The sequence below is a fragment of the Sturnira hondurensis genome, unplaced genomic scaffold (assembly GCF_014824575.4).
Source record: "Sturnira hondurensis isolate 20B ecotype Veracruz unplaced genomic scaffold, ASM1482457v3 Scaffold0015739, whole genome shotgun sequence".
NCBI classification, from domain to species: Eukaryota; Metazoa; Chordata; class Mammalia; order Chiroptera; family Phyllostomidae; genus Sturnira; species Sturnira hondurensis.
The window spans coordinates 192,201-206,848 of NW_028088370.1; the positions used below are offsets into that span (position 1 = coordinate 192,201).

Sequence of the window (14,648 nt, forward strand, 5' to 3'; positions counted from 1 at the left end):
CTTCAACTCAGGGTCCAGGCCCCGCCCCTTCAGTAGCTTGTCCCTAGCTGGGCCTACCCCCCACCCCCCCGTGGGAATGGGGACCAGCTGGCCGGAAGCGCCAAACTGCGTCCCTGTCCAAGCCCCGGGGATCAATCAGGCCGAGGAGTTAATTATGTAATGAGGGGGCAGGGGGTCGAGGCTAATGTAGCCTTGGAGGGAGGGGTGAAAAGGAGGGTACCCAGGTATCCGGCCCCCTCTGGGACCCCTTCCAGGCCCCAGGGGTCTCCACCCCAGCCCAATTCCAGGGCCTCAAAGAGGGAGGGGCTGTGATGCTGCGTCTGGAGGGGGTTGAGCTGTGAGCTATAAAGCGGGGTATCTCTCAGCACCAAGGAACTCTAGGCAGCGTGTCCTGAGGCCAGACTCCATGTATCATCCAAGAGAGTTGTACCCCTCACTGGGGACCGGCTACCGTCTTGGGCTCCCCCAGGCAGTGGCTGATTCCAGCTTCCCGCCTGCCCTGGCAGAGGGTTACCGCTATCCTGGTGAGCTTTGGGGTGAGCTCCTATGTAGGGATTTGGGGGAGGTGCTGTGACCCTGGCTGGCTCCTCATTCTCTCCCCATCTCCAGATTTGGACACTCCCAAACTGGATTGCTTCCTCTCGGGTATTGAGGCTGCTTCCCGTACCCTGGCTGCTGCCCCACCGCTGCCCCCTCTGCCCCCAGCCCTGGGCACTGAACCATCTCCTCCAGCCCCAGAGGCCCTTCATTCACTCCCTGGAGTCAGCCTGAGCCTGGAGAACCAGGAGCTATGGAAAGAGTTTAATTCCGTGGGGACAGAAATGATCATCACCAAAGCTGGGAGGTGAGGTCAAACAACCCAGTATGTTTCTGGTGGAGGCCTCTTGGGAAACACAGTTTCTGGTGATGGGGCTAGATTTAAGGATTTCTAGGGGGACTAGAGCTCTGCCTAAGTTCAGAATGTGACTGTGGCCTGGGTTACTCAGTAACTGGATCAGGGGTCATGTTGTGGAGTCCATTTAGTCTGTGGCTGGTTTAGAGACCAACCTATAGCAAGGGTCATAGGTCAGTCTGGGCCATGGTCAGAAAATCTGGCTGGGTTGTAACTTAGATGGTCAGTCTGTGGCTAGAGTTGGGGGTTCAGAGTATGACTAGGGTCAAGGTCCAGCCAGTACCAAGGAAATCTGGCTAGGATCAGAGTTAGGGTTAGGGTTTGTTTGTATGTGACTAGGTCTAGGGTCACCCTGGTGGCAGAATATGGTCAGTGTGTGGCCTTGGTTGGAGTGGGGGTGTGGGGTCTTTATCTAGGCCAGGAGCTCAGGCCTAGCATATCTTCTGCCCCAATGAAAACAGGACTCCCCCCCCCCCAAACAAGTTTGTCTAGCAGCTGTAGATTCTGGTGCTGGTTATCAGGCGAGGAGGCTCCTAGCAATATTCCCAGGGAAAAAACGTGTCGCCCCTGCTTCTGCAAATGGATTTTGAGGGGCCAGGAGTCAGGAGTCTGAGCTCTAACCCCGGTCAGATCATCTAACCTGTCTTTTGTGTTTCCTGTATATAAAAGTGGAATGAAATAAGCTTCCATACCCTGCCCTTGGGTCTAACTCCAGCTTGAATGTTCTTTGACAAAACTCCGAGCCCGTGGCCCTGTCCCCTTGCTGGTGTTGTATTTGCCTCTGGCTGGTGGGTTGCTCCAGGCCTCTCCTATCTTCTCCCCCATCCAGACGTATGTTCCCTGCTTGCCGAGTATCAGTCACTGGCCTGGACCCTGAGGCCCGCTACCTGTTCCTTCTGGATGTGGTACCAGTGGACGGAGCTCGCTACCGCTGGCAGGGTCGGCGCTGGGAGCCCAGTGGCAAGGCAGAGCCCCGCCTGCCAGACCGTGTCTACATTCACCCTGATTCTCCTGCCACTGGTGCTCACTGGATGCGGCAGCCCGTGTCTTTTCATCGTGTCAAGCTCACCAACAGCACACTGGACCCTCATGGCCACGTGAGGCCCAGGCTGGGACCCCAAGGTGGGCGGTGGGCATGGGGCCCAGGGCAAGGGGTCACTCCTGTTTCTTCCCTCCTAGCTGATTTTGCACTCCATGCACAAGTATCAGCCCCGCATACACCTAGTGCGGGCCGCCCAGCTTTGCAGCCAACACTGGGCGGGTGTTGCTTCCTTCCGCTTCCCTGAGACCATGTTCATCTCTGTGACAGCCTACCAGAACCCACGGGTGAGTGACCCTGCTTTAGGGGGAGTGTTTATCTTGTGTTGGTGGTGGCCTATATATATAGCATGCCCTTAAAGAGACTTAATCAAAATCAAGGTCACACTGTAGTCACTGGCAGAGCGGGTACAGCCCAGAAAATAAGGACCCTGATGTCACCAGGGGCGGGGGGGTGGTGGCACTCTGTCCAGGCTACAGGAGCTTTGACTCTGAATGTGTGCCCCCAGATTACACAACTGAAGATTGCAGCCAACCCCTTTGCCAAGGGTTTCCGGGAGAATGGCAGAAACTGTAAGAGGTGGGCACCATTCATTCATTCACGCATTCATTCAACAAATGTTTACTAATTGCCCACTATGTGCCAGGCACTGTTTATTCACTCATTGATTCAACAAATACTTATTTACCACCCACTATATGCCAGGCACAGTTCAATAGCTACTTCAGGAAATAAGATAACCCAAATCCCTGTTCTTATGGAATACTCTGGTGGGCAAAGTAGACAACTAAACAGGAGAAATGTATATTAGGGCTAAGTTCTAAAGATAAAAGAAATAAAGCAAGGAAGACAGGAAGAACTGGAGTGAGATATTAGCGAAGATGCCTGGAAAGGACTCACTGAGAAGAGACATTCGAGAAAACACCTGATGGAAGGATGGAAGGGAGCCACGTGGATATTTAGGAACAGCGTGCCAGGGAGTGGAAGCAACATGTGCAAGGGCCCTAGGGTGGAATCACAGCTGTGCTGTGCCTGCAGTGGAGTGACAGAGTGAGGTTTAGTTAGGACCTTGGCTTTTCTTCTGAGTATGGCCCGAGCTGGCCCTTGCCCTCAAAGCAGAAGAGACAGATATTAATCAAAAGATTACCCTAACAAATTTAACAGTGCAACTTGGCAAATGTTATCGGGGAGGGTATGGTGCTGTGGGAGGACTTCTTGGGGGAAGTTATATGTAAACCGAGACAAGGATGAGTTAAGCAGGTGAAGAGGGGCCAGAAAAGGGGCCTGAAAGGCAGTGGAGATGGCCAGAGAGAGAAAGGTGGGATAAGCCTAGCTGCTTCAGGCTTCCATTGATTCTAAATGCAATAGGAAACCATCAGGAAGTTCTAAGTGTGGAGTAAGTCCCACCTCTGCTACTTTCTAGTCATTGAATTCTCTGGCCTTCAGTTCCTTCCTCTGTAAAATGGGTATAATAAAAAAACCTAATAAGGTACCTAAGAGGGTGAATGCCAGGCACCTGGTGCTATTATCATTGTATTTCCCAGGGAGCGAGATGCTCGTGTTAAGAGGAAACTGCGGGGCCCAGAGCCAGTAGCCACAGAGGCCTACGGGAGTGGAGGTGAGTACAGTCCCAATGGTGAGGGGCCAAGCCTCAGATGCTGATCCTCCTTAGCCCAACCTGTTTCTTCTGCCTCCCTAGATGCACCAGGTGGTCCCTGCGATTCCACACTGGGTGGAGATATTCGTGAGTCAGATGCAGAGCAGGCCCCAGCACTCAGGGAAGCTGCCCCTGCCCCAGCTCCTCCACATGGTAGCTCCAGTGCTGAGGCCTACCTTCTGCACCCTGCAGCTTTCCATGGGGCCCCCAGTCATCTTCCAACCAGGTGAGTGGGACAAGGGCACAGGGCTGGGTTGTTCTAGTTTGGGGGTGGGTCCCTCTCCTGTTCTGATACCTTTCTCCACTTCAGGAACCCCAGCTTTCCTCAGGCTCCAGACTCTGGGTGCCCGGCACCCTACTCAGCTGCATCCCTAGAGCTGCAGCCTGGGCCAGGAGGCTCAGGATACCCAGCAGCTGCACACTCAGCATCCTTTGCCTCCCATTTCCTCCAAGGGGGTCCCTTGCCCTTACCCTACCCTGGGCCCGGGGCCTACCTTGATGTGGGCTCCAAACCTATGTACTGAGCCATTGCTAGGCTCCTCTGCCTCCCTCCCTCAGTCTTCCACCACAAACTTCCAGTTCCCTCCCCCCAGGCCTATAGCTCCCTCACTTCCACTGGCCCTACCCCCCACACCAAATGGCTGCCTTGGGCCTCTTCCACCCCACTTCACACTTTGACTTCATTCCCACCCCCCTCTGGCTTCAAAGCTCTGGCTAAGCTGCTGGGAGTCCAGCTGGGGCCAGCTTCCCCTTCCCAACTTTCACCTCAGTGTGAACAGAGGGAGGCTCTGCTGGCCAAATGGGGCCTTAGGCCAGCATTACCCACGCCTGGGCTTCCCCCTTAGGCTCAGCTAGACGTATCTCCTGGCCCCAATGTGAGGCACACCAATCTGTTCTGAGGAATAGAGTATTTTTGTTAATAAAACTGAAAAGACACCAGTGCTCTGGAAACTTTGGGCTAATGGTGTTTGGCCCTGGGAGGGACTGGGTGAGCAAAGGTTTTGTGGGGAGACTCCCACCCCGATCTAGACCTGCCATTTCCAGCTGCTTGATCTTGTGCACACGTGCAAGTCCTCCTGTTCTGGGCCTGGTTCCTCTTCAAGAAAATGGCAGGATCAATGTCTTGAGACACTCACTGTTCTGAGAATAGGGCCATTTCTGAGAACCTGGACCTCTACCTAGAACGGTCAGCAGATGGGGACCAGGAAGCTCCGGGCAAGTGAAATGGCCTGAGCCTCACCTTCCTGTGGGGACGGAGGCTCTAGGGCAGGCAAGGTCCCAGGTGCATCCTGGTCCCAGGCCAGCATCACTACCACCCCCAATCAAGTCTGACACAAACCCAAAAACCATATTTCTTCTATTAGAATTTTTTCTTTTTCTCAAAATTTTTATCTAAAAACAAACAAAAAAAAAAAAAGAAAAGAAAAACAAAAATTATTGGAAACTTCATGGTTCAGGTGGGGAGAAAGGAGAGGAGGAGCATGGAGTGGTGGCTCCGAGCCTCTCCAGAGAAAGTCCTCACCATCGAAGTGCCCTCTGCGGGGAGAGCAGAGCTGGGGACAGCCCTCCATGCCCAGCCTCCATCTGGAGAAGAGGGTAGCGTCACAGTGGTCCAAGGGCCAGAGGGGCTGGAGGGGGAGGGCAGGGACCAAAGGGTCACAGGAAGTAGTCAGCCACAGGCTTCTTGGAGGGGATGCCCCGCGTCTCTTGGGGAGCGGCCTCGAAGATAATGAAATCTTTCTGGAGATGCTCATCCAGCTCCAGGATGGCTGCCACGTTCCCACAGCTGTGGTTGGGAAAGCAGCAGTTAGTGTGTGTCAGCTGAGGTCCCCCACCCCCACTGTGACCTCCTGACCCACGCAGCTCACCGGTAGCAGTAGTTGGGTGCCGACCACACAGTGAGCACAGTCTCATTGAAGTGCCACTTGTAACCTTCCATCACCAATTGGTGGGCACGGCAGATCATGTCAATGTCGTTGGCAGCATTGAACTGAGCCACCACGTCACTGCCAAATAGGTAGCCAGCCCCACGGGGGCTCACACCCCAGCCTGTTGTATCTGAGGTAAATGAAGGTACTGATAGAGAGACATGTCCCCCACGGCTTCTCTGACTGCCCTCTGCCCTTCGAAGAATATCCTACCCCTCTTCCCCAATCAGCCCAGTGGGGCAAGAGGACAGGGGCCTGCATGTGTTCAGGAGGCAGGGTGTCCTGAGAGACAGGAAGCAAATGTTGAAGCAGATAAGTTCCAATGAAGAAGGACTTTCCTGATAGTTGGAGCCACCTCAGAGTCACAGTGAACATGCAACTTACTGTCCAACTAGGCACAGAAGAGTGAAAGGAGGTGCTCCTAAGAACCACGCCAGCATAGCAGGCTTGAACAAGGGCTGTCTGGGAGTAGTAAGAGGGCAGCCGGGCACGGCCGTGAGAGGGAGGCTGTGTGCAGCACAGCACAAGGAGCCCTGGACTGGTTCTAGGATACTTGACTTTTAATCCCAGCTCTGCTCCATATCAGCTCAGGAACCCCCACAAATGAGGGGTTCTCAAGGTACCTGATCTCTTCAGAAGCCCCCGTACATACAGGGAGCTAACAGTTTTTTTTTAAAAATACAAACCTCTCATATGCGGCCCTAATTCCATCAGAGCTCAAAGTGCCCAGCCTCCCACATTCCTGCTCTGAGGGTGCCAGCCAGTCCCCGGGTCAAGCATGGACACTGGTGAAGACCAGCCTGCTCTACTCTTCCCACAACTTACCTGGCCTGACTGTCCCTTCAAGGTACTTGTTTTAACCAAAGGGCTTCCTTAGTCTCCTGACAAACTAAGGGTAATGCCTGGCTGTCCCTGCCCCACTTGCCCTCACCTTCAGGATCAGACCAGAGCAGGTCACACATGGGACCATCGTGAGGCACCTCTTGCTTTCGGTCAATTGTCCGGATCTGGTCAAGGGTCTGGATGGAGGGGGAGAGGCCCCCGTGCACACAGAAGATCTACAGGGGAGAACAAAGCAGGAGGGTGGGGAGGCTGAGGCCCAGCGCCCTTTTCACCCCTCCCACCTCCATGGAGCACCGTGGCCAGCCTACCTTGCCATCGATGATGGCCGACAGGCTGAGGTAGTCAAAGATCTCAGTGCAGTAGCGCCATACAGTCACCGAGCCATATTTGCGCAGGCACTCGTCATAAAAGCCATAGACCTGGGTGATCTGACGGCTCTCGTGGTTGCCCCGGATCAGGGTGATTCGGTCAGGATAGCGAACCTGGAGGATAGTGAACCTGACCCCAAGCCAGGGCTGGGGTCGAGGCTCTGCCCCTTCCTCCTTGATCTCCTCCCACCTGCCAGCCTCACTCCATCCTCACCACCACCACCCTGCCCCAGACTGATCTCTGTCATCTCTTGTATGAATGGTGTTGCACCCACCTCATAGGCTCCCAGTCCCTCCTCCAGAGAGTGACCCCCCTCCCCATCAACTACAGGCCTAATGGCTCCTCTTTTACCTACAAGATGAGACCAAGTCCTAAGCAAGACATTCAAGGTGCTTTGTCATCTGGCCCCTTACAACCTCTCCCACCAGTGGATGCTGTATCCAGATGAACTCAACCCCCTGTCACTTGCTGAACACAGAGACTTTATTCCCTCCCCCTATAATGCCACTCCTCTGACCTCATCCTCTAGGGGCCCAATCACATGGCCCCAAGTCAAGGAAAGCTTCTGTGACCACCCTGCCAAGCAGAATCTGTCATCACCAGCAGCACAGCTCAGAGTTGGGGGTGGATGAAGCAGGAGAGGAGGGCGAAAAGGATGCAGACTGGTCAGGCCTGAGGTGGCCCAGGTTTGGGCTCCAGAAGACAGCAGTTCCCACCTTAAGTGCCAGCAGCAGGAGGAACGTTTCAACACTGTAGAAACCACGATCCACAAAATCCCCCATGAAGAGGTAGTTGGTCTCAGGGACGTCGCCACCCACCTGGGGGGAGGGAGAAGGTTCTGCTTGGTCCTAAACTGTCCCCTACTCCCCACTGTGGCCCGTTTTCAGTCAAGTTGAAGCCCTTCTCCCACAAAGGGCCCACCTAACTATAGGCCTCTTGCCCCCATTCCACTCACCAAATTCAAACTCCCTCAAAGGGGCCTTCCAGTCAACCCTCCAGTTCACCCTCCCCAGTCTTTACCCACACTCACTCTGAACAGCTCCTTGAGGTCATAGAATTGTCCGTGAATGTCACCGCATACCTGGGAAGTGAGAAGGTGGATGGGACCTCAGTCTGAAAGCCTCTGCTCCTGGGTGCTATCTTCAAATTATCACTCTTGGCTAAGCCTCTATTCTCAGGGCCCAAAATCTACTCTCCCACCCCAGGTAGCCTGGTCTGGAATCAACCTCCACCCCACACCGAATGCCAACTATTCCCTGGGCAAGAGCTAGAGCCAGGTCTTTCCAGCTGGACCTCTGCTCCTGAAGGACCTGGCCCTTCTTTTCCCTACCCCCCTTAAGGTATCCGAATGAAGTTACTAATAATGAAGAACACACAGGAACATATGGCATAGAATCACTTACCAAATTAAAAGCCCTTCTGCCCTGACCAAGAGTGTCCCTCCAACAAATCAAAAGACCCTTCCCAAAACATCCATTTCTTATAGCGAGGGTTCCTTGAACATGGGGCTCCCAAGGATGAGAGAGCCCAAAAGACTACTGGGTATGTATTCGTGCCTAAAAGACCTAGCCAGGCTCTGGAGGGACAGAGAGTACTCACTGTGACTGGCGAATCGACCCTCTGCACGTTGCTCTCCTCTACCAGGATCTCTCTGGAGACAGAAGACCAGGGTCACCACAGCCAGCCCAGCCCAGCCCAATCCCTGACCTCTTTTTAGGGGGGAAGGGAAGGGTATGCAGCAGTCCCTGAACTCTACAGGGCAGGAGTGAGGTGTGCAGTTTCTCCAGGACAGGCTGACCATGGCCCCCACTGCTCACAACACCCATGGTTCCCCTGGGGGGGAACTGTCAACATGCCAAAGCCGAACACTTGTTCCAGGTTTCAAAGCCCTCCCAAGTAGCCTGGAACTTTCCCAGCCTTGACCACCCCCCAACCTCACTGCTTCCTTTCATGCACCCAGCACTCCCAGAAAACAGATCTCCTCCTCTCCCACAGAGCCCTCTGCTCCTGCTGCTCCCTCAGCCTGGAGTGCCCCGAGGCTGTGCCCCTGGACGAGCACTTGCATTCCCTCTCTGCCCACCACAGGGGGCTGTTCCAAGCCTGTCGGAACACATACAGACAATTGTCCTGGGCAGGCCCGTCATCAGAGTAATCTTCAAAGTGATACACTTTGCTACTGTTTCATTAGAGGAAGTGAGGACTTCATCCTTTCACCTCTCCTCACCTCTTCCAGTCTATTTCCACCTCAGTGAGCATGACACAAAACCACTGTCAGGTTCAGACACCCAATTTAAGTAGTGCTGTTATTTCCAGATTTTATCCTTGATGGTAACAGCAGCAGTGAACATTCTAGTTCACACCACGTGCCAGGCTGTAGTAAGAGCTTTGCATGGATGATGCACGCAATCAAACCTCCACCCTCAAAGGCGGGCACTGCGATCATTCCTACATCTCAGATGAAGAAAATGGTCAGTCATACAGGTGGCACTTGAACCAAGGCAGCCTGGCTCCAGAGTATGGAGCTCTTTCATCAGGTCACTCTGACATGGCCCAGGCACTTGCTCAGCCCTCCCTCTTTCTGCCATCTCCTCCCACTAGAGGAGGCCCCTCTCAACTCAGGGTTTCCTACCCAGCCCTGTCCCTCAGGGTACTCTTCATAACAAAGGCAGCTTCAGGGACGTATGCTTTGGCTTTCTGGGAATAGGAGAAGGCACTGGCTGTAGTCTCAGGGGCCAGGCAGCAACCAGGCTCTCCCACTTGCACTATAACTTGTGTTGAATACCCTTTATACTGTTCATAATAACCTTTCCAACTGACTTGGGAAGCTTCTTTTCACCCTCATCTGACAAATAAAGAAACTGAGGCTTAGAGGAAAAAGGGGCAGAATCAAGTTCCCAAGGCTGGAGGAGTGTCTGAATTGAAACCCAGGACCCCAACTGCATGAGAATTTATGCCAGCCCCTTCCAGACTCCGGGTCAAAACCCCACCCTAGTGCTGGTAAGGCCTCAGCATGGTCTGGAATCGGGCCCAACCTCCGACCCCATCTCTGTCACTTGCAGTAAGCAAACCACCAGCCCTCTCAGGGCTCACACCTGCTCACCTTTACTTCCACAACTAACACGACTTTCGTAAGTGCTTAACAAAGTGCCAGGGCCTGTCCCTGGATATGAAGAATGTCACTGAGTTTCATAATGGTTTCAAAGACTTGGAGAGGTAAAATTGACTTGACCAGGGTGTCACACTGTTCATAGAGATGGAATTCATATTGAGGACCCCCTGATTCAAAATCCTCTGCTCTTCAGCCCTGGCGGGGTCGCTCAGTTGGTGGGAGCAATTGTCCCATATACCACAAAGGTGCAGGTCTGATCCCCAGTCGGAGCATGTATAGAAGGCAACCCATGTTGCTCTACCACATCAATGTTTCTCTTTCCCCTCCTCTTTCTTGAAATCGATAAATACATCCTTAGGTGAATATTAAAAAAAAAAAGCCTGCCCTTCGAATATGCTGACTTTTTAGGCTCACACACACTTCAGGCCTCCGTAATTCCCAGGGTTTGCATCTGTATGCCCTCTAAGCAAGCTGAAACTCTTGACACTACCGGCCTTGGTCTGGGTCCCTAGTGGGTCCCCAGGAGGTGCCATGGCCAGGTGCTAGAAGTGGCCCTTCTTTGGACTGGGCCTGGGATGACAGTGGCCAACTCAGGCCTCAATCTAGTACCTCCTAGCTCCACCTCAGTTTCAGCTGGACAGAAACTTCCCACACCAGTTCTCTGTAGCTCCCCGCGAGCTCTCACACACCCCAAATGTCTCTGCCTGGCTGTCCATGAGCATGGAATATAGTAAAAGACCTGGATCCCAAACCAACCTCCCCTCCGACCAGCTGTGAGACTGGGGCAAGACATTATCCTCTGAGGCTTGGTTTGCTATTTGGTGAAACTGAACCCTGCCCCGCCTATTCGCTGGGCTGCAGCAAAGAACAATGGAGAAAATGTATCTCATATATATATAAAATCTTCTCTGTTAGTCTGGAAACTCCACCATGCTATACAAGCACTAGCCACCATCACCACCAAACTGACCCAGGTCCTGTAGGGGGAGATAAGACTTTTGGGAAAAAGAATGGTGCCAGGCAGCAATTGGTTTAAGTTCCTAAAAATGCCATTCAAGACAGAGGAAGCAAGCAAAACATGGAAAAGCCACAGGCAAGTATTGAAGAAGAAACTTTGCCTGTTCACCAAACCCATGCAGGGAGCTACAGGTCTGAGGCGCAGTGGGGGTGAAGGCAAGTAAAGAGCCTGATAGCCTCAGTTCTTTCATAGCTATAAGTTCAGAACACAGCTCTGTCACTTTCTTTCTGGGTGACCTTCATCAAGTCACTAGGATTCTAGGAGTCATGGCCTCCCGTTCTGTAAAATGGAGCAAACAATTCCAACCTCACAAGATTGCTGCAGGGAGAAAATGAGTAGAAGTCTTTGCCAGGACAAAGCCATGCTAATAGCTATTTGGGCCTGTAGTTCAATAAATGTAGGGTAGTTCTGCTGGCTCTTTTCTCACAATTCTCCAGCTTGTGGAAGCCAGTCGGACAGTGCCTGGGAGGAAGCAGATAACTGGTTTCCTCACTACCATCACATCTTGGGGTCTCCACTCCTACTGTCATTCTGGTTGAAATGCCTTCCTCACTGGCCCTGCTCCCATTAGCTATCCAAATTATTTTCATCTTTCAAGGCCACATTCTTCTAGAAGCCTTCCCTGATGTCTTCAGTCCATACCAGCACACCAGTATTGCACTCTTTCTACACAGTTCGGTAATAATAATTACTTCTAAGTATTGTTGTGCACTTACACTATATGAAAGCACTATGCTAACTTCATCCCAAGCACTAACTTAATTGATGATAATCATCTTATTAAGTGCTATTACTCCCACTTCGAAGATGAAAAAACTGAGTTTCAGAGACCTCAAGATCACCAATACAACTAAGTTGCAGAGCTCAGATTCTGACTGACAGCCACGACGTTCCAAAGCCTGGAATTTTTTTTAAACCTTTACCCAAGGATATGTTCACTGATTTTTTTGAGAGGAAGGGAGTGAAAGGGTGGGGGGCGGTGGGGGGAGAGGGAAGATAGATAAAAACTGTGGATTGGTTGCCTTCTGTACATACCCTGACTGGGGGCTGAAACTGCAAACTATCCTAGTATATGTGCCCTAATCAGGGATCAAACCCACCATCTTTTGGTGTTCGAGACAATACTCCAAACAACTGAGTCACCCAGCCAAGGCCAAAGCCTGGGATGTTAATCACTACATCATTCTACTTCCCACAGAACTCTTGCGGTGGGCCTCCCTCTTCATGATGCTTAACTCCACTCTGGCTTACTTTCTACCACGTCTTAGGCTCCCACATTGATCCAACCCCACCGTGCATTATGGCTTGAAAAGGGCAGAACACGGAGAACTGGCTTCGGACTCCATCCCCTATTTGCTGGTTGACTCTTAACATGAGTCCTCATCTGCAAAATGGGAACACTACTACCCAACTTTTATAAAAGTATGTTATAAAACAGAGTCTTTAGCTTTTCCGCCTTGAACTTCTGTTCTTGCTGGCACTCCCTTTTTTCATCTCATTCCTGAAGGCCTACCCCGAAGTTCAGTTCCTCCAAAAATCCTTTCCCCGATGCCCCAACCGGTAGAGTTGTTTCCCTGAGCTTAACTACTTTCTCTAACTTCACTGAAATCACATTGCCTAATACTTTAAGTGTCTTTACCCAGGTCTGTCTCCCCCCTACAGGCTGGTTGCTCTTCGAGGGAAGTGGCCCTAGTTTGTTCTTTTCTAGGAATGTTTCCAGGGTGAGCCAGGCCCGAGGGTCTCGGCTGGATACGCGCTAGGCCAGAACCCCTGGGCAGTGGAACCCCTTCCATAACGCCGGGGGACTCACCGGGCCTTGGCGCACAGGGCCTTGACTTCGCTCTCCTTGATGAGCTCGCAGCGCCGCAGCTGCTCGATCTGCCGGTCCAGGTCGCTGATCTCCGCCATGGCCCAACCCCTCCCCCGGCGCGGGTCAGAGCCGGGGCCGCCGCCCCCTCCGCACCGCACAGGGGTCTCCTGGGAAAGGCGACGACGAGCCGGGAAAAGAATGTCCCTTCAGGGTCTCAGGGTTTAGAACGGGCTGGGGGGTAGGGCAACTACTTTGAGCTGGGCCGCCCCCCTCCCCCAGCCTCTCCTCACAAGGTCCCACCGCCCTGCTTGTTCCCTGCTAACTCCCTCCTATCAAACCCCGCGGTCCCGCGCTAGGGACGGTGGCCTAGAGGGGTCTCCGACTATTACCGCCGCTGTGACTTTGGCTCCGGCTCTCCGGCTCCCTGCCTTCCTACTTCCCTCAGCTTTGCGCCGCCGCCACCCCCGCCTCTACTTCCGGCCCCGCCGCGGCAGCAAAGAAAGTGCAGTTCCGCCGCGCGTCGGATGTGGCGTCATACACACATCCCCCTCCCACGCCGCGCCCCTAACCCCACCTCTCCAGCCTAAGAATGCAAATGAGACGGAGAAGCTGGATGTCAGCCCCTTGCGGGCGCAAGTTATTATGGGCCAGGCGGATTGTCGCTCTAAGACACCTTAGCAGAGTCACCTCCAGGGTCAGGGAAACTGAAGCTTTGCCGGGGCTCTCTGCTTTGTAACTTTCTGTTCCACGTTTACCTGTTTTAGGCGGCCTCCTCCATTACAATCTCTGACGAATGGAATTTTGGTTCACCCTTGCAGCCCCACTGCTTAGAACAAGGCCTGGCACAATAGGCATACATACGTAGTTATTCAATGAATGAAGGGATGTCAGCTTAATTCTCTCTCCATTGCCACAAAAAAAAAAAAAATCTCCGCCAGGGAGGACCTCTGAAGTTAGAGGCAGAAAGGAGTGCACCAAGCTTGTACCTCAGTCAACATGGCCTCCCAGATTGAATGGTCTCCTCGATAACCCTAAATTGCTTTCTGTTGTCTTTATTTTTAAAGGAGGGAACTGGTTCAGAGAGGTTAAGTAACTTGTTCGTGTTTGCATTTGGGGTTTGAGATAAGGTTGAAATTTCAACCCAGGGAAGTTGTTTCTTAAGACTTTCTGGAACTCACTTTGTCCTAAGAAGTTCAAGACTTCCTAAATGTTATTTGACTTTCTCTGCTTCCCTAGTCCCTTTAACCTTTAAGCAAACTTCATGGTGTCTTGCACAGGTTGCCTTTTGGAATGTCCTTTTCACTATCTTCTACTGACCTTTTTTTTTAAAGATTTTATTTATTTATCTTTAGAGGGTAAGGGAAGGAGAGAGGGTAAGGGAAGGAGAAAGGGTAAGGGAAGGAGAGAAACATCAATGTGAGGTTGCCCTTCATGTGTCCCCTGCTGGGAATTGGCCTGCAACCCAGGCATGTGCCCTGACTGGGAATTGAACTGTGATCCTTTGGTTCGCAGGCCCACACTCAATCCACTGAGCTACACCAGCCAGGGCATATTGACCTTCGATTTTCATGTGCCTTATTTCAGATGTTTCAGAGTTAATGGTAGGCACAGAGGTGAGGACTAAAGTTTTGAGGGGTACTAGGAGAGGTTGGTTTTGTACATAAGGCAACAAATGGAAATGTGCAAAGAATCGAGTTCTTGAACTCCTAGAAGGTCCTAGGTACATTGGTTCCGTGCCTATCACTACATGGATTTGGTAGGTTCAGAAAAATCAGAAAGGTCAGGATGTTCTTTTCCTCCCTGCAGAGCGCTCAGACAGAAAAGCACCCATATCAGGAAATTTGGGAAGTGGCAGGAATAACAGGTCCCTGGTTATGACTAGGATGTTTTATCAACTGAGACTCTCTGGTGTGTAGGTGTGTACTGCTGCACTCCACCCTGGATCAGGGAAGGGTTTAAGGCATGGCAAGGGGTAAGTGCACG

General features: G+C 52.3%; 2 protein-coding genes across 4 annotated transcripts; one reads left to right on the forward strand and one right to left on the reverse strand.

Annotated features, from left to right (window-relative positions):
* Positions 1-395: 395 nt before the first annotated feature.
* Positions 396-4,515, forward strand: TBX6 (T-box transcription factor 6; the record flags this gene model as incomplete). Its single annotated transcript, XM_037065371.1, has 7 exons — positions 396-844; positions 1,722-1,989; positions 2,072-2,218; positions 2,440-2,510; positions 3,476-3,549; positions 3,631-3,814; positions 3,899-4,515. Coding segments are annotated over 7 exons (1,407 nt in total), but the record flags the coding sequence as incomplete, so codon positions are not given.
* Positions 4,516-4,999: 484 nt separating this feature from the next.
* Positions 5,000-13,163, reverse strand: PPP4C (protein phosphatase 4 catalytic subunit). Of its 3 annotated transcripts, none has more exons than XM_037065368.1 (9): positions 13,055-13,163; positions 12,666-12,832; positions 8,328-8,379; positions 7,759-7,809; positions 7,445-7,546; positions 6,668-6,841; positions 6,448-6,574; positions 5,457-5,646; positions 5,000-5,374 (listed from the first exon to the last, which is right to left on the reverse strand). In XM_037065368.1, exons 2-9 carry the CDS (start codon positions 12,761-12,763, stop codon positions 5,245-5,247), a joined length of 924 nt encoding a protein of 307 aa, XP_036921263.1. In that variant the 5' UTR covers positions 12,764-12,832; positions 13,055-13,163; the 3' UTR covers positions 5,000-5,244. The 3 variants fall into 3 exon arrangements, with proteins under 3 accessions (XP_036921263.1, XP_036921264.1, XP_036921262.1); XM_037065369.1 differs by having other exon boundaries at positions 12,666-12,896; positions 13,055-13,146; XM_037065367.1 differs by having other exon boundaries at positions 12,666-13,146.
* Between the last annotated feature and the right edge of the window lie 1,485 nt (positions 13,164-14,648).

What these genes read in the sequence shown, in the direction of transcription:
- PPP4C (XM_037065368.1), bottom strand. Translation starts at nt 12,763, where the DNA reads ATGGCGGAGATCAGCGACCTGGACCGGCAGATCGAGCAGCTGCGGCGC. An exon ending in ACCTCAAGGAGCTGTTCAGA is followed by an intron (nt 7,547 to 7,758) that starts GTGAGTGTGGGT and finishes CCCTCCCCCCAG; the next exon opens with GTGGGTGGCGACGTCCCTGA. An exon ending in TCCTGCTGCTGGCACTTAAG is followed by an intron (nt 6,842 to 7,444) that starts GTGGGAACTGCT and finishes ACTATCCTCCAG; the next exon opens with GTTCGCTATCCTGACCGAAT.